Here is a 19,473-nt window from a genome sequence, read left to right as displayed (position 1 = left end):
GCTGTCTCGCACAGCATTGTCTATCAGCCCAGATTTCTGTCTTGGCGTAGCCAAGGGCTACAGGCTCTCCTTACCGAGAGATGACTCTGAAGCAGACGATGACCTGTTAACACTGAAGGCCATGTCCGAGTCGCTGTCATACTGCGAGCCACCGGGGGATCCTGAGGGAGAAACGGTCACTGGGCTGGACTGCACAGTGCCTGCAAACACAGGAGAGAGCTGAGCCTGCCGCGGGGCCGATGGACACCCAAACCCCAGCTAAACGCCCCTCAGCCTGGTGAGTCGCTCCCACCCCACGTGCACAGGGTGCTTCAGGAGAAAGTCCAGCTGCTGAGTTAAGTGCTGCCCCTTAGTAACGATACAGGTACATGATTTTGGATGTGACCTCCAGGGCCTGGACCTCGCTATGCCACTGTACAATTTCTGTTCAGTGCTTCAGTGAAGCAAGCACCAGGTTATGTGACAGCCATCATTTGGGGTGTAAAGTCACTTCCCCACAGTCCCAATCTCTGCAGCAGCAGCGGTCTCAAGCTATCACTGTCTCACTGTCAGATCAGGGGCAGCTGGGAAAGGGCATTGCTTTAAATGAGAAAAACCTGCTTTACAAAGTCATCAACAACTGCTTTTCTGACAGGATCCTTAACAAGAGCAAAGGAGAAGCACTGCAACTGGTCACCAGCAATAGATCAGAAGTGATGTCTGATACCCGAGCTGTGGCAGTGCTTGGGGAGCGATTACTGTCCATCAGCAACATCAGAGCTGTGCTCACAAAAATCATCACCCTTACCAAGGCAGGAGTTTAATACCTGTTGGCTGGAACAGTGGGTTTATAAAGAATCCATTTTAAAAACAAACCCTCTGAAAACCAGCTGTGCCCCCCCCAGCCATCCCTGCCTCCCTGCCTGCTCCTTATTTTATCTCTCAAGTCTCATTCCTTTCTGGGGGACTTACATAGGCTGCTTACATCTATGTGACAGCTACCATGTCTTGCTTGCTCTTGTTTGCAAATGCAAGGTGAGATCAGGAGCTGCTGACTCACATTGGTGACCACCTGCTAAAGGCAACACTGCAAACACAAACCCGTAGCTCCCGTTCTGGCCCAGAAAACTTCACCAGCCAGGTGCTCTCCATTATCAATTCTTTGGCTGCACTTACCCAGTATTTTGAGCTGGTTGATTACACCGTGGATTGTAAAAAACACCCAGAGAGACTGTGAGGTGTCCACGCACATTAGCATTCCTCGGCTGGCTCCGTTCACCCCGTGGTGCACCTCTCCGTTTGGCAAGACCATGAAACTGAGAATGTCGCCATTGTTGAGGACCGGGAATGCTCGGTAAACCACCCAGTACTCCTTGCGGTCCAAAAGAAAGTCTGGATCTGCTGGGAGCTCATTTGTCCGTAAAGTACTCGGATCACAAGAAGTGATGCCAAATGAAAGGGCCCCATAGTATGGCAACCCAAGGTGTCCTACTTCCACAAAGAGGCTTTCACCGATGTGCAAAGGCCGGTCAGAAAACACCAAAGTCCTATTGCTTTCTTGCCAGTTGGTGCATGCAACCATCCGGTCCTGAGAAAAGGTGATGTCAGGTCCACGGGTGGGATGGAATCGCAGGTCTGTGTCCAGGAAGGCTGGGACTCCCTGGGCACGCTGCCGTCGGTTTGGGCAACAGGGGATGATGTGGTTGTCTGTTGCAAGCCCTGGAACCCGACTTAGGTTTAGGTTTGCAATTTTGGCCACCACTTGGTTATTCTCCAGTTCGTTGTTATTGAAGTTGGCTGAATCGTGGTTGCTCTGTGGAAGGCAAGTGCTGAGACGGGCAGTGCTGAGACGGGCAGTGGTCATGGTCTCTGCAAACATGCTATCTGTGAGATAAACCCCGTGATAAGGGACATTAGAGTCAAGATACAAATGCCTACTTTTACAGTTACAATTGTTATTATTTCAGCCTACAGATTATCTGAATTCTGTTCCTCTAAATGGAAAAACAAGGGAAAAATTAGCCAGAGGTCAACCACTAATGAATGGATAGTAGTGGAGAGTCACACATGCAGCAGGCAGAGAAATAGCTGCATCTTGGCACTAGCTGAGGAAAAACAAGTGTTATGAAGTATCCATGTAATCCGGGAGATTCGTGCACTGGTGAACTGGGAAAAGCTGTAAATCAGTGTGCTCCTACAGCTTTCTCAGCAGAGGGGTCTAACAGCTTTGAGGTTTCTTTGTAAAAGAAGGAAACAATATCTTGTTGTCCAAAGGTCTTGTGCAAGTCAAATCCACAACACAGTGATGGGCAAAGGAGCACGAGCAGGAACAGATATTGCTTTCACACTCCTTCTCATTGCCTTACAGCTCCCTAGGCACAGATGTGTCCAAGACAGGACATTTTACACAAAGATTTCAAGCCTCATATATCAGGGCTGTTCACACCACTGAGAGATTTTTGAATTGAGAGCTTGTCACAAAAGCTACTTGCTGCAGGTGTTAGATTTTTTTATACTAAGAGAGTTATTTTCCCCTTTCACAGCAAAGGGAAAGTCAGGATGCTGACTCCTAATTCATTTCCCAGATTTTCACCTCCGCCATGCCAGACCAAGGCGGGAAATAAAGGTGTGGAGAGGCTCTGGAGTGCCCTTTCTTCTACCTCCAGCACTGCCCAGGGTGGCTTGGACACTTCATTCCAAAGGGAAGTTATTAACCAGCTGAGATAAGTTGAAGCACACAGAAGTTAAGAGTGTGCATGAATGAAGCAGACTCCTGGTCTTCTCAAAGATGGAGAGGGGAGAAGCATCCCAGCACCAACACTGCCTGTTCCTTGGAGGAGAAAATCACCAGGCTTTTACCAAAGAAGGCAAAACACCCAAATCCATCCAGCAGCTACAAAGCAGAAGCTGCCTTTGCTCAGAAGCCCATGCAAGAGAGGCCACCGGTGTGGGGTGATGGCTGGACCAGCCGCCTCTAGCAAGCACAGGGTATCTGGCAAGACATGCTCCCACAGAGGAGTAAGACACATCCAGGGTTCATGATGCTGAAAGATGCATTTTGTGCATCTGTATTTGGGCTATATTGCACAGCTTGCTTGACTTGCAAAATTTTGGGAGGAGGGAGACAGAGACACAAACGTGTCCACTATGACACCACCACATCCGTAGCAAAGAGGCCAAGTCCCCTGGTGCCCCAGATAGCTGAGCATCACCCTGATTCCTGGGGTAGCTTGTGGGGCTTGGTACTTTGACTGAAAAAACCGGTCAGAGTACAGGTGCCCTCAGGCCCAGTCGTTCACTCTGCACACTTGGATGCTGCAGGCAGGACTAGGGGGTAGGGGCAGAAATCAGCAGCATTTTGTTTTTCTAACTAGAATCTAACAAGGAAGAAGGACTGCTCTGGCGAAGCAGCTGCGCTGGCCAATACAGCAAACGCTCCTGCACCTCTGTGATGAGCACCAGAGGCTGGAGTACATCGCAACTGCAATTACAGGATAAGCTCCCGGTAAGGTTTAATTACATGTTTGAGGCAGAGCACGCAGGGCAAAGTGTTGTTTATGTGTAGCCTTCTTGGCTGTAAAATAATTGGTACCATTCGGAAGAATATGTGATGGAGCTGCCTGCCCACTGGACTAACCGTTTCACAGCTTATTGCTGGTGTCTGTTCAGTGTGAGGATGGAGGCACCATCCCCTCGAGCAGGTGCAGCTTAGCTTGGCTGTTAAAACTAAATCAGCTCCTAGGAGCCTCTGGGAAACGGCAACGCTCTTGTATTTTAAAAGGATTCCCTGTGGTGTAGACCAGTTCAAAACACTCCATCTAACACTGAATTCATTTGAAATTTCAATGCCATAAAAGTCACGAAAGGAAAGTCATTCCGTGGCAATCAGCTCGCTTTGCTAATGGGAATAAATTCATCCCCTCTTGCAGCCCTCCCCAGGGATGATGCTTGTAAATCAGCCAGGCACCACCTGAGTGCAGCGATCTGCTGAGGGGTGAGGGGAGATGTGGCACGCGGTGGCAAGGATCCTGAAGCACGCAGGAGCTCGCGCTACATTTTCTCATCACTCTTCAGCTGGCAGACTGCATCCTGCGCTGCAGCCGGTCCTTGCAGGCGTACGGGGATGCCCGTGTGTAAGGGAAGGATAAGCGGAGTCACATCTGCAAACACAGCTTGTTAAACTGCCAGCCCAGGTGGGGACCAAGGCCAGGAGTTGAGAGAGGGGCTGGGAAAGGGTGCCAGGAAACTCTTGGGGAATGGGTCCTAGTTTTCCAGTGGACTAGCAGTAACTGGTAGCTGGAAAAGAAGAGGGGAAGCCAGAGCTGGTCGCCTTTGTCTCCTCAGTCCCTGGGACCTTGCTGTAAAGCAGCACCATGGTTTTCCACACCACAGCAGCATATCTAGCTCAGAAAAAGCTGGGTAAAGTTACACGTAAAGATTTCCATCCAGCCCTTCATGTGGCTGCTATAATGCACAGCCTTAGGACTTTCCACCACTGACATTTCTGAAATACATTGCTTTCTGGATCCCCACTGCTGGCAAAAGAAAAATGGCTAATTTGAAGTACAAAACCAACAGTAAATTAGTTTTCTTAAGTGTCCCATTGAAATGATCAACCAGATAGATCATGTGTCTTCTCTCCACGATCATGCCTTTGTGGAAAGAGCAACCAGAAGAGCAAGCCACAGGCCAAAACACACACTTACCTAGTATCTGAACTTCATGGGTAATTCCATAGACGTCTATGAGTGCCCAGAGAGGACCGGAAACTTTAATACCACAGTGAAACAATATTGGCTCCTCATCATTAATACTGTAGAAGACTCTCCCATGACGGTCAACCCAGAAGGCCAAGATATTGTCTCTCACAGCAAACCTCTCTGGCAAAGCTTTGGCCCAGTATCCGGGTCGGGTCACTAGGTCCGGACAGGCGTACTTTGGTATCTCGTCAGAGCTCATCTGCGATGGGTCATGAATGGTGAAGCCAAAGCGTAGGGCCCCGCTCCAGCCGTGGTGCACGGCCACCAGCTTCAGCCTGACTTTCTCGTAGAGGTGGATGGGCCGGTTGGTGAAGGTGACTCCGTTGCAGAAACTGTTCCTCCGCGTGGCCTTGCGGGAATGAGCGTCCAGACGCACATTCTTGCCTTTGGCTTGGGAGTGGAAACGCGGCGGCTCCGTGATAGCGAGGACCGAGCGTCTCTCATGGCTGCTGTTGGGCAAACTGTAATAGGGGCGGCTGGAGATGGAGCGGGTCTGGTGGCTTGTGTCTGCAAAAGGAGAAACCAGCAGCTTCGTCAGAAATGCTTGACCTGAGCCGTACATCAGCTCAGACCAGGTACTTGCAACTGGCTTTGCACTGCTTGCTGGGAACCACACTATTTAATTTTAAAATGCCGTGCTCGGCCACACCCTGCTCTTTGTTGCACTAATTTGGCCCTCAGCTTTATGCAAATATAAGGCAAATGTGGCTCTTGGGGCAAAGGTTAGGCAGCTTCCCTTCTACACCCTGCAAAGCTGGATGAAAACGGACATCCTTTTGTTCCCATCAGATGCATCCTATCGCACTCGGAAAGGCCTAACACTTGCGGCTGTGGCTCCGAATTTCCTATTTACAATGCATGTGCTGTTAAATTGCCAACTTGGCTGGCTGTGGCCAGAGTCACACCACCTCTGAGAGCCGTGGCTGTTAAGAGATGCTCAAGATGAACACGGATGTAGGATATTGGCTTTTATGGGACATGCAGCCACTGGCTTCTCTGTCCCTTAATTTTGTAATGATGAACAGGAGCTTTTGAACAACACAAATAAGCCAAGACATTTAGCAGCTGGACCATCACCTCTGCATCACCAGACTGTTCTCCCAAAACTTTCAACCCAGCCCCTGGTTCAGATATCAGATGCAACTGGCACATTAAGGAACATCTCATCCCGCAAAGCCTTGCCTTTACACAGAACCTCCCATTTGAGCTCAAAGCACTTTATAAATGATGATTGTTTTCAGCTTCACAGCACCACAGATGGCACAGAAATCCTGCCATCCTCGTTTTACAGATGGGAGAGGGAGAACTTATGGGTGAGATCTTGCAGCATTTAAAGTCAATAGCAATTTCGAGACCAATTTCAAGAAAAGCAGATTTGAGGCCTAAAGTGAAGTTCACGCAAGCGTGAAGCAGAAATGAAAAAAGCCCAACTTTTAATATTAAACCTTAGCTATAAGTTCCCTGTGGCAGAGACAATCTCTTTTACATATCCCCGAACACACGGGGTCTTGCTCCAGGACCAGAGCTCTCATCGCCACCACCAGAGTGTTACAGGCACTTCGATCTTCCCCTCTCCCACCCATCCCACCCCTCCTCCTCTTTGCACCTGGCTTTGTAGATTTTTAAAGCAAAAATGGAAGGTGCCCTAGGTGCTCAAAGTCATCCAGTTAAATATAAAACTGCATCACATGTACACATTTATTTTGAAATACTTTGCCATGTTTGAAGCTTCAGAAGCCGCCTCCCTGGCCCTTCCTTCAAGCTGCTTCCTCCCTGTGTGTAACCCTTGGCTTTGCTTCGTGACAAGAGAAGGATTTTCTGACGCTTGCCTCTCTTGGAAAGAAACACCAGAAGATGCCGGGAGCTCCGCTGGGAAAGCTGGCAGGAAAGCTGCAGTCGTGACACCTTTTTTGCAAGCAAAACCGTACCAGGTAGGGCAGCGAGAAGCTGGGACTTGCATTCGTGCCTGAACTAATGGAGGCTCTAAGCAACCGCTGCCTTTGAGAATGCAAGACAAGAGAGGTTGCAGGCAAGATCTGAACACAGGATTAGCACTTGAAATCAGGCATCTGCAACAGGAGTCAAAGAGCTATCAAGGCAAAAAGCTCTTGTTTGCATCAAGAAAAAAGGTCAGACCTAAATTATGACAGGCAAACACAGTGGCTGAATAAAAGGTCTTTTGTATCTCTTCATTTGTACTGCACGTGACAATTGCTGCATAGCACAAGGTAATGGTTAATCCTGTTGTACACTAATGTAAATAAATACATCCTTGCTCTTACACCAGCGGGGGGGTTGCCATTTCCATGCCAGGGCCACGAAGGCAGAGTCCTGGGGGAGACGGGGAGGAGAGAAGCCCCGCCTGGGTGTTAAATCCCCTCGGGGCGGTCCCCCCGCCCGGCACAGCTCCTCCACTCGCAACAGCACCAAGGACCAGGGGCTTGCCCCCGGGCTCTCCCAGTGCAGGAGGGGGTTCCCTGCGTCTGCAGGGTCGGCCCCAGCCATACTCACAAGATGTATGGGTATTTCTCTTGGGCATTCCCAGGAGAAATCTCATTTCTTACCTCCCAAAGAGCTAAGATGCAGAAGATGGCTGCTCTCAGCGCAGCCCCACCCGCTGCTCATGTGGGTGCTGCTCCATGTGTCTGCCTGCAAATGTTCTGAGAAATGATGCTGCTGCAGAGGAAATACAGTTTGAGGTTTCCTTAGCAGAGAGAAGCATCAGCCCAGCCAACACGTTACGCTGGGCGAGTGGCCCCAAGCAACGAGGGGTGAATGCTCTCCCAGCCACGCTTTCCCGCACTGGCTCCCCATGTTTCATCTGCATGCACAGAGCCTTTGTGCTGTGCAGCTGGGACATGGGTTAAGCAAAGCCACCGACGGGTGCTGCCGGGACAGCCTCCGAGGGGCTCCTGCGGGACCCAGCGGGCTCACACCCCGCCTTGCTGGGCAACAGCCTCCCCGTGTAGAGAAGTGTTCATTTTATAATCCGTTGAGCTGCATTTTTTTCTAAAATGGTTAAAAATAACTCCCCTGTGAAAGAGAGTGCCCTAGCGTCAATGTCCCCGTGTTGGCCAGGAGGAGGAAGGAGGGAAGGGAGCTTTTGTTCCTGCCCTCTCCGCTATCAGAAGAATCCCCTGCTTTCCAACCCCTGTGCAGCACCAGCCTACCTCCCACATCGACCTGCCGGAGCAAACACGCATGTGAAAACCGAGTGCAGCAGGATGCGGTGCCCTCCGGCACAGCTCCCGCGCAGGTACTTCTCACGCCGCTTTCGGAAAGCACGGAGGACCGAGGCGGGAGTGACAGTGACAGCAGCGTGACGGACGGAAGAGTGATGACACAGGCACCCACTTCAAACACAGCTTTGGGTCCACCCTGCCAGAGAGGAACTTGTGGCCAGGGTTTGGCGCTTTTTTTGTTTTGTTTTTTTAAAAACAGGAAAGCATATTGTGGCTAAACAATAGGAAAGTCTCCAGAAGGAAACGAATGGATAATTTATTTATAACGCCTCTCATGAACACCTGCTGGTTGCCACCAGGAATAAAGCCTGACATAACCCAAGGCAGGGGAGGCAGAGCTTTCCCACTGAAACATGCCTGAAGCTGAGCTTGGGCATGTGCTTTACTCATTATGTACTGACGGGGACGAGGCAAGCTCAACAGGATGTTTGTGCCTTTCAATTGCCCTAATTTGCGGCTCAGCTTCCGTAGTTTGGATCACATAGTCCCTCTGCTATTTCTCCAAACCCTTCCCTCTCTTGTCTGTGCTTTCCCACCCAAAAGCCCGTCAGTGGGATAATGACAATTATAATAATTTCTGCCAAGCTCGTGGCAGAAATGCCACCCTACCCAAGGGTACCTGATGCTGTGACAGGCAGCTAAGAGCTACGCCAACTCTTTTTTCAGCTATGAGAGTTCTACCACACTTTGAGCAAGTAATTTCTTCTCTTTATGCCTCACTTCCCTGCCCAAGAGAGAGCAATAGTATTCCTCCAGCTTGCAGGAAGCTAAAAGGATTACAAAATGTAAGGTTCTCCAAAACTTCAACCCCTGAGCCCTGTAAGCATGTGAGCAAGCTGGCTAGATCACCAAATGGGACATGAACCCATCGGGTCCTCCCGGGTGATGTCCTGACGTCCCATCCAGCACTTTGCTTCTTTTCATTCCAGAGTTTTCCATTTTTTATCCCTACTCTCACCAACAGCAAACATGATGCTCGCAGCATGAATCCCTCTAACGCACGAGCAGGGCTTCAGCAAAGGAAAATGGAAGAAAAAGCTGAACTGAAGGATTAAGAATGGTGTAGGGCTCCTCACTGAAACCTGCAAAAGAAACCCTGGCTGGAAGGCAGCATTTCCATCCACATGGGCTGCACTGAAACAGATTTGGGTTATGGAGACCCATGCTCTCAACTGCAAGTAGCTATCGCACATCTGAAACTTCACCTGCTTTCCAAAAGGCCAGCACATTTATTTCTTAGGTTATGGTGACCTTTGGGGAAGTATTTTAACAAGCATGCACTTTGCATTTCAAAAAGGTACAGCAGGCAGACCCTGGACAAATTCCACATATTTATCATGGTTCCAATTCTAAAATTAAACATTTTTTTCACCCATTTGTTCACAGCATCGGGTATGCTGTGGCACTGTAATCCCACTGACAGCAGCAGACAAAATTCACAAGAGCTCTCTCCAAGGCTGCTGCTCTCCGGGCCATGGGACGGAGCGGGCTGCTTAGCTGGGGAGCTGACCTTAAGCCAGACTGATCCTATCTTCACTTGCCCAGCCAAGCCAGGCAGGAATAATACCACAGAAAGCCCTAAAATGAGGGAGAAGAGAATAGTGTTCAAGATCAGAGCTACAGCAGAGCTACGACGAGGGCAGCCTGACACTCGGAGGAGGAGGGCACTGCCTTCCCAATGCACCGCGGGTAAATCCACCGTCTGTGTTAACTCTACAACTGCTGCATCAAAAGACGTCCCCTGGTTCCCACAGCCCTTACCTGAGGACCCCCTCCAAGTAAATCCATGACAAAAGACGCACAGGATCCCAAGGCAAGTAAATTAGGGGGAGCCTGCTGCCAAACAAGGATGCATACTGGATCCAGCAAGGATGTCAAGGGAACAGAAATTACGGGGACCACCACCCCGTGGGCGAACAGCTCACAGGAGACAGAGCTCATCAGCATGCAGCTGGAGTGTGGTCTCCCTGTGCTGTTCAGAGAAAAGGCTGAAAGGCAGCAGCGTGCAGCCTGAAATCCATCTGTTAATGCTTGCTGCACAGGCAAAAGGGAACCCACCTAACATGCCCGTGTCTTTATGGCCGCTGCCTTATCAGTGACATTAGAACTTTTTCCTATTACAGCAGATAGTTAGGTTGCTGCTGCTGTAACGACCCTGTTGAACATTAAACAAAGTGTCTGGAGAGAGGGGGTAGGTGGCTTTTGCTTTAAACCGGAAAATCCCTACAGGTGGGGACAATGTCATCAAATTTATTGCACGATTGCAAGCTTGTAGGAACAGCCCTCACGGACCGAAAGTCAATCACAGCAAGCTATTGCGGTCCAGTAAGGGCACAGTCCTCACCGTGCTCATACCACTGCATCTTTACTGCCGGAGATGATGCAGCCGCCCGCGGGCGCGAGGGCTGGAGCCTTGCCGGAGGCTGGAAGAAGCAGGCTAGGATGTTATTGCAGATAACAAACGTTAACAGTAACATGAAACAGGAGTCTGCTCCGATGTGATCTTATCTTCTGAGAACAAGAGATAAAAATCTGTTCACATATAAATTTAGTGCGCTGCCTAGACTTTTTTTTGAAAAAAAAAAATACAGAAAATGTGTCAAGGAGCTCTGCGGGAAACACTGGTGTTGCCTATTCCATGCATTCCAGTGTGAATTTATAAAGTTAGGCTACCAAATCCACTATAAGGCTGCTACAAAAAAATGACCTCGTTTCCAAACATCCTGCTGGCTCTAACACTGGAAAACTCAACTTGACAATTAATAAATATCCCCCATTTAAATTCCTGTGGTTTGTATGACCAGTGCAGAGCCCTGCTTTGATGTAAAGGTCTCCCTGCCCAGTCCTCTAACCTGAGACAAATTTCCAGGGAGTTAAAAACCCCTCACGTTTTACTTGCGATAAATACAGACATTGAGGCATTAAGGGGAGATTGAAGAGCCTGTAGTGAATTGCAGGAAACGTGACATTTTTGAAGAGACTCTATCTGGGAAGAAAGGGAAGAGGAAAGAAAGAAATGTTTTTTCATTAAAAGGTGTGTTGTGGCACTGAGGTAACTCTCAATGCAAATATCTAATGTATATGCAAATATCTAATGAATATATAACATTTTTCATTGCAAAACCATCCAGAAAAATCTGTGGAACAGAAGACGGATTGACTTTAACTTGCAAAATCAAGTTGTGCCTCTCTCCATGAGGATTTTCAAGTGAGAAAACCCTCTTGCCTCTGTGGCTAATGCTTGAAACCAAACACTTCATGGGGGATGTTAAAAAAAAAAAAAAGCTAAAATCCATTTTTTTCTGGGCAGAGGCTAATGACATTTATTCTGGTCTTTTAGGCGTTCCGCCATGAAATCAGAGACGTGTTTGCCAACAGCATTAGGCAAAATCCTTTTGTTGTGATCCTTTTTCTCAAACCAACAAACAGAGGCAATTCCAGCAGGACCCTGCAGTATTTTCCAGGCTGCTCCATCCCCTGTTGTCCGCCACGTCCTCAGGAAACGAGCTCCTGCATCCTTGCTCCTTTCAAATTAAGCCCTTTCCTTGCAGTGGGGAGCTTGTACGAATGCAAAGTTCAACCACATCATCTACAAGAACGGTTGCCCTGACAGGAAAGCCAACACCAGGCCTCAGCTCTCCTGGTTCACTGAACGTCACATCATGACACCAGCATCACAGCCAAAAGACGGCAAGTGCAGCTGAAACACCAATGTCTCTCTCCAAGATCCACCAGCTGGCTCGAAGCAGAAAATAAACCATGACAGAAGGCCTGCTCCAAGGATGGAAAGTGCCAATAGCAAATCTTCAAGACCTAGAAGTGATCACAGAGCCCCAAAGACTGGAGAGAGCCAGCGCTCTCCCAGATCAGGCAGGAAAACTCCCCCAACCCACTTCCAGACCTTCTGCTTGACTTTGCTTTTTGGAAATGTGGGCACATCCTCAAGTCCTCCCAAGCCTCCTTCCACCTGTAAACTGTGGGATAACGGTGATCTATCACTTCTGCATTCCTTGTCGGTGCTTTTCTGTTTAGGTCTTCCTGTCTCTTTACCTTTGTGCCTACCTACCACAACAACACACTGACCAGTTTTCTTGTGTCTTGTACTTTTAAAAGTTTTCAGGCCTTTGCATTTGTCCTGGTTTCAGCTGAGAGAGAGTTAATTTTCTTCATAGTAGCTAGTATGGGGCTGTGTTTTGGATTTGTGCTGGAAACAGTGTTGATAATGTAGAGATGTTTTCGTTACATAGAGATGTTTTTGTTGTTGAGCAGTGCTTACACAAAGTCAAGGCCTTTTCTGCTTCTCGCACTGCCGTGCCAGCAGGATGGCTGGGGGTGCACAAGAAGTTGGGAGGGGACACAGCCAGGACAGCTGACCCCAGTGACCAAAGGGATATTCCATACCATATGATATCATGCTCAGTTTATAAGGGGCTCAGGGAAGAGGAAGCGGGGTGGGGTGGGGTGGGGTGCACGGCGGCATTCAGAACGATGGCTGTGTTGGGTTTGCGTGGCAAGGTTTTGGTAGCAGGGGGGCTACATCAACCCACCACAATGGCATTTGTCTTCCCAAGTCACGGTTACACGTGATGGAGCCCTGCTTTCCTGGGGATGGCTGAACACCTGCCTGCCCATGGGAAGTGGGGAACGAATTCCTTGGTTTGCCTTGCTTGTGTGTGTGCCTTTTGCTTTACCTATTAAACTGTCTTTATCTCAACCCAGGAGTTTTCTCACTTTCACTCTTCCAATTCTCTCCTCCATCCTGACGGAGGGGAGTGAGAGAGCGGCTGCGTGGTGCTCAGCCACCAGCCAGGGTAAAACCATGACAGCATTGCCTTCTCTTTTTTACCTTTTTCCTAGGCTGAAGATGGTTTGCCTTTAGCTTGGCCATCCATTTGGATTTGGTTTAATGAAATAACTCCTTTCATCACATGCAAATGAAAGACCATTTAAACTGAAAAAACCCAACAGAATAGCATTTTCTAATCTGGAAAAGAAGGAAAAATATTCTTTAATCTAGAGGGTTTTTTATTTCCTTGCACAGGTGAGACAGGCAAGAAACTACACGCTGGTGGTAAATGCACTCAAACTTGACACAAAGAAAACCAGTGCATGACTTTGATGGTCTTGCATTTTAAGAGCAAAGGGGGGAGCCCTGGCCTAAACCAATATGGTCTTGTGGGTCAGGCTGTGGAAGCAGGGGCTGCTATCAAAAAATCTACTGCTGGGTCTGCAAGCATAGGTAAGTCCACCTACACTCACCTCCGTCTCCCTGTTCCCCCGTCTCTCTCCTGTTGTGCCTCTCACTGTGTTCATGCGTGAATTCTGCTGCAAAGTTGGCCCCATCTTTATTACAGGTTTTTAGTTCTCCTGCATATAAATAGCACTAAAAATACACAGAAGCCAGCGATTAAGCATGGAAAAAAAATCTCCTCTCCCCCGTATTATTAGTGAATCTGGGTCAATGAGTCTGCAACTCTAGTAACAAATTCTTAGACTTGGTTAATGAGAGACAGAGTGAGAGTGAGCGGGAGAGGGATGGAGAAAAGGCAGGGTTCATGCCATAATCCCTGCTTAAGTCTTTTGGTGCAAGCGATGAAAGCAGCTGCATGATAGATGAGGAGCCTTGGAAATGGTACAGCTTATTGTAATCCGTTATGTGGCCTCGGCACCCAAGTCCACTGGCTCATGTCAGTCAGAAGACCATGCTCACAAGCCAAAGAGCTTTGAAAGATGTCAGGGATTTGAGTCATAAAATATGGGACGCAAAACTAGATGAAACTTTTGGCTACTGGCTAAAGATAAAAACATCTTGTCAAAAATAATCAGTCAGCCACTCTTACTATAGCTCTTAATGGGAATTTTTGCACTATGTCCTCAATAATATGCTGCATATGCAATGGGTATGATTTCATACACCAGGAGAGCAAACCTGTACCTCTTACTTGATGTATTATGCTTTTGAAAAATTGTTACCTTCTTTAGAAAGTTAAGTTTAACTTGGGGAGAGCAGAGGGCTGCTCAGCTCACTTTATCTTCTAGTCCTAAACTGAGTCCATAGCACAGTTTTGGGAGGTGATCAAAAGCAACGAGAAATAAGCAGCTGACGTCTGTTTAAGCAACTCCACAAATGATTTCTGAGGCCTGCTAGGTTGGGAGACTAAATATTTTCCAAATCTAAATGCTCAGCTTGTCAGTCAGTGATTAAAATATGTATTTTGTGTGATTTATCATTTTCATTGTTTTCTAGAAACAGACAATAAGGTGCACCATAAGGCAGAGAGCACTAAAAGATGTAACGCTTTGGGCTGGAAAGACTGGTCTGGAGGAATGAACTCAGCTGGAGACCCACAGATGGGAGAAGAGGAGCAGAGATGTGGACAAAAACCCTCATGTTCTCTAGGGTGCTTGGGTTCTGCGTTGGTTTACTAAATTCATACAGAAATGGGGTCCAATTTCCATGGATTTACAATGCTAAACTATTTTTTTTCAATGGCTGTTACTTTGGGCAGGTTTGAAGCCCACTCCCACCTTCTGATGCATCAATTTTGTTAAATCAAGTGCGTTGTGCTCACTGCAAGTTAAACCCAGCTTAGAAGGCCAACGTCCAAGGATCCCATTTCAACGGTGTCTTTGCTTGTATGTCAAGCACCGCTTTCTTGGTGCATTCCCTTTTTCCACAGCCTGACTCAAGGACGGTCCCACAGTACACGTGTCAGGGCACCTTTTTCTCTGACAACTGCTCCTACAGTCATTAGAGGAGAAGGACTCTGTCTTCAGTGCTTTCAGCACTCTCTACAGCATGGCTCTAATATGGATTTTCACGGCATCAAGACAGACGTAGAGCTATTCTTAATTTTATAGGATATTGCGCCACTGGGGTCTGTCTCAGAGATCCTTTCCCCTTCCGTCCTGCTCCAGGCCAGCAGCGTTCACTGCTGCAGCAGAGACCACAGACACAGCCTAAGAGCAACCCAAGAGACCCAAAAACTTGCTGTATTAGTGAGTGCTGCTGGTCCCTGGGGGCCTGAGGCTACCACGTGGCTCTTGCTTTGAGGTGGGGAGGGACCCCGTCGTTGTGTCTGCGGGAGACCCATCGTGTGTTCCTGGTTAATCACACTGCACAGAGAAGATCCTAGTTAGACTATTTTTCACAGATTAAAAAACAAATCCGGGTTTGTCTCCTTGCCCCCAATTCCTCTCCATTCATTAATTCTTAACTTCCAAGACAACTTTTCCCCTACAGACAGTATAAACAGCTCAGGATTGTTTTTCAGAGCAATGCTTTATGTTTAAAAAGCATCGTTCTGAACTGATGTTTTCTTTTCCAATCATGACTGTGATTTGTTGAAGAGTTACAAGAACATGTGAATGGTGTAATCACTGACAGTGAAATGGTCCATGCCCTCACCCTCTCCCCGCGCCACCAGAGGAGCACATAACGACCATTAATGCAAATAGACTCCCTGTTTCCATTCAACCTCTTTTCTTCTGACCAGCTGTACCAACTCATCTGCACTGGGGATTTATAAATAGTGACCATGTCATTCCAATGTTAATGGCTTTTAATGAAATTGGAGAATGAAATGCATTCCCTTTTAATATCCTCATAGCAGCAATTTTATTCCATCCCATGGTTTCAATACAGGGCTCATGGAAAGAGTGCTGGAGCTTGGCACATCCTTTCCATCAGCCCGTCAATGTGCCGCTTCCAGCACAGACAGGAACAAAAAGAGGGAAAGAATTTTGTTGTCTCCCTGATGCAGGAAACCCACCCATCCCCTACAGACAGGCAGCATGACGGCACTGCACCAGGAGGGCAGCTTGTGAAACAGGGAGAAAAAAAGATTTGAAAAGTAATAGCAGTGATTTAGCCTGGGTTTTGATGCATTGTTCTCTGAAAACACCCTAAAAGCCAGTGTTTACGTTGTCTTCATCCCTCTGAATTCAGACTGTATATAGTTTATACTCATGCCCTTCCCACCTCCAAAAAGCATGTTGGAGAAAGGCCAGTAGGTAAGACATGCTGCCAGAGCCCTCCCCGGGTCTGCGTGTGTACCATACCGTACCATACCGTACTGTACCGCACCACGCCACAGCTGAGCTGTACCGGGGGAGACTCAGGTGGGGCATGTAATGCTCGAGCCAAGAAGCGTTACAAGCTGAGCGTGTTTTGCACGCTCAGTAAAAACACAAGAAAACTCTCCGGTAAGCACAGGAATTATCCAGCGACAGGACTACAGAAGAAAAGCTGCAGATGAAGGGCGAGACCAGCACTCAGAGCGATGCTACAGGGGGAGAAAGGAGAGCATGGCCATTCGGTTCCACCTTCAACTTTTTCCAAGAAAACCTTATGATAAAGGGAACAAACCTGCTATTTTTCTTTGCCGCAAATTTGTTACAGAAGCCTCTTTCATCTTTATCTCCTCTCTTCATAGTGGTTCTAAGGGTCTCTTTTTTTTTTTTCTTCAAATTACAACTTCTCTATACTCAGAGGACAGAAAAGAATTCAGTTTAAAAGAAAAAAACAGTGGAACTATTTCAGTCCAAACAAGGATGGATAACCAGAGAGCCATTAGACTTAACAGTGGCACCCATACAGGGCTTTTGATCTGTCCTAAGGGAGCCGCAAAACCACAGGAAAAGGGGAAAAAAAGCCTCTAGGAAGATGTTCTTTCCAGCAAGCCCTGCTCCCAACATGGTGCAGCATTTTTAAACGTTGTCCACAGTTCCTTTTATATTTACACACAGTTTAAACAGTGATCTGGCAGCGAGAGGGGAAAATGCTTTGGGAGGAACGCATGGCTGAGGAAGTTAAATAAAGAAGTGGCCAGGTCTTCAATCATCCTATATTTTATATATACAAAGGCTGCAATTCCACTAAGCTTTTCCGAAACAATATGTAAAGAATCCAAAACAGGGCAAGGGGATGGGAATAACTGGTTATAATTAAATCGGGGTGGGGGGAAAGCACAGCTCTTCACTCTGCCAGGCTAGTTTCCCTGGAGGCATCACAAAGCACAAAGGGATTTGTGGTGGTGAGAACTGTAATAGCTTACAGGTAACTGCACAGGGGCTGAGTCCAGCCTGCCCCGGGTGGGCTGGTGCCCGAGGCCAACACTGTCCCAGCAGGGAGATTTTAAATAAATTTAATACTGGCCAGACTCTTTCAAGTGATCTGAAGGGCTGGTGACTTCACTCAACTCATGTACAGTCTAACCTGTACAATAATATCACATATTTTGTTGGCTGTTTTAGTTACTGTTCAGACAAATAGGCTATAGGTGTTTCTAAATACAGTACATCTTCAGAAATAAAGCCAAAAGTCTTTAAAAGAAAGGAAAAAAAGAAAAGGAAAAAAGAAAAAAGGAAAAAAGAAAAAAGAAAAAAAAAGAAAAAAAAAAGAAAAAAGAAAAGAAAAGAAAAAGGAAGAGCGTTTTTTTGCTGGACCAGAAAGAGAGGAAAACGTTCCACTAAAAAAAGATGCATCCTTTTTTTCTTGGTTGAAATTTTTCAAAATGCATAGTTTTCTGCTAAGCTATGAAACCAGTCTGAGGCACAGGTGGTTGTGCAACACTTGGCTGCTGCATGGCTGAGCTGTGAGATCCTTTTCCATGATATTTACAGGCATTAATAAGAGGAAACAAGAGCCACTTCAATACATTAAACTGTCCAAACAAAAGAAAATACAGTCATACCATTACTGGACACACAATGACCTCAGCCCCTTTCTTCATCTCAAATGTCTTCAATTATTTCAACACAAAAAGGATTGGAGCAAGAGAGGTTTATTTTTAAGCCTCCATGCCAATCTTCCTAATGCCAGTGGGATTTGATCCCAGCACACCTAAGTCAACATCAACATTTTTCTCCCTTTGCTCTCCCTTTGTGGTACCCCAGCCAAGAGATGATAAAGGCAGGTGAACCAAAGAAATCTGGAGATGAGAGACAATTCCTTACACTGTTGAAGATAAATGCCAGCTTTTTTTTGGCCAAAAGAAAGGCCAAAGCCTTTTTTTGCTCCCTCCCCTGGAGGAACGAATTGCTCCCAAGAGATGGGACGAATGTGTGAATTACACAGCAAACACACAGCACTGCAACCTCAACAGTGATCGCCCGTAGACTCCTGCCTGCCAGGGGACGTCCAGGCAATAGAAAGCACTGGTTTTCATCATGTTTTCCCACCTTTTTAAGGTGGAGCTTGGACCACCGTTCAGCAGAGCACAATTGGTCGATACCTTCAAAACAGTTTACTGTGGAGCTGCAAGCTGTTGTTATTTTTATAGCTGCCTTACATATTTTGTATTCTTCATAGATCATTTACACCTATAAACCCCCGCTGTGTGGTCAAGCAGCATGCTCCTTAGTAACTATGGAATTGGAAATTTTAGAAATCCCACATGAAACAATCTAAACAGCTGTCTAAAACCTCCTGTTTCCACCCAGATGGCTCTTGTTTCAATTAACCAAATCAAACTTTAATTCAGAGTCAGTCAGTGGCCTTGTCTGGATTTACTTGGAAAAACACACCTATAAATCACATATGAAAAACTGTGGAGAGAAAGAATTTGTTTCTCTTTGGGTGGTTCTTTTGATTCTTTCTTTCTTCTTTTTTTTTTTTTTTGGTAGAACAAAATTTTTATAACCAGACAAAAAACATACAATTACGTGTTGACAGCTTAGAGCCTCTGGTGGTTCTGGCCACAATAAAACAGGCAGCAGCATGACTACATGCTGTCCCTCTGCTTCTTCAAAATAGATGGCACCGAGTGTTTCCCATCCTGCATGTGCCACTCGCATCATCTCCCACGGACTTTTGAGTTGGAAATATGCTGTAAAAGGGATGCCAAAAGTACAGCAAACCTGCAGACCCACACGGAGGCTTTCCCCTGGTCCCAAATCCAGTGCCACTGCTCAGCCGGTGCCTTCTTGAAATACCAAATCTGCATGGAAAAGCTGCAGAAAAGCCCTCTCCTGAGCAACTCGTTCATCGCAGTGACCCGCCGCTGGCAGAAGGGGAGAGGCTCAGCTTCTCCCAAACCACTCTGCGTCCTCCCACAGAAAAGCACGTTACCCCCAAGCGGGCATGCTCCCGTCTGCCCAACCCCTCATCTGCCAGCACATCGAGGAACTGGCTTCAGCTGGAGCGAATTGCACTCAAGATGTCTAAAAATAACGCTGAAAAAACATCTAAAAGGCAGTGGCCAATGTCCACCCTGGCACAGCTCCATCGGCTCAGGTCCACAGAGGATTTCCAGCACCGACGCGCTGCGTGTGCCACAGCAAGGTACACATGTGCTTTGGTACGTGTCTGAGCCTTTCCTGATGGACAGGCAGACCAGAGCACCCACCAAAGACAAACTCATCACCCTTTGCTGGAGAAACCAGCCTGCTGCTTGCAAGAGCTGCTTGTGGCAGATACAGCAGCACAGCGTGTCCTCAGCATCACTCTGGGATGTACACCATGCCCCAAGCGCCTGCTTGGACCTGGCCCT

The 19,473-nt window shown here is 47.4% G+C and overlaps 1 protein-coding gene across 2 annotated transcripts in view; it reads right to left on the bottom strand.

Moving 5' to 3' along the window:
• NEURL1B (neuralized E3 ubiquitin protein ligase 1B) overlaps positions 1-19,473 on the bottom strand; it is a 37,673-nt gene that overhangs the window by 4,719 nt on the left and 13,481 nt on the right. For both annotated transcript variants that reach the window (XM_054841432.1, XM_054841431.1), the window contains exons 2-4: positions 4,686-5,246; positions 1,156-1,863; positions 75-200 (exon numbers count right to left, since the gene is read on the bottom strand). In XM_054841432.1, coding sequence (XP_054697407.1) covers positions 75-200; positions 1,156-1,863; positions 4,686-4,938 — 1,087 coding nt within the window. In that variant the 5' untranslated portion in view covers positions 4,939-5,246. The remainder of the gene's footprint in view (positions 1-74; positions 201-1,155; positions 1,864-4,685; positions 5,247-19,473) is intronic.

This window comes from Grus americana, chromosome 14 (genome assembly GCF_028858705.1).
Source record: "Grus americana isolate bGruAme1 chromosome 14, bGruAme1.mat, whole genome shotgun sequence".
In the NCBI taxonomy this organism is placed as follows: Eukaryota; Metazoa; Chordata; class Aves; order Gruiformes; family Gruidae; genus Grus; species Grus americana.
Note: the sequence above shows the minus strand (reverse complement) of the source record. Positions and strands in the feature narration are given on the sequence as shown.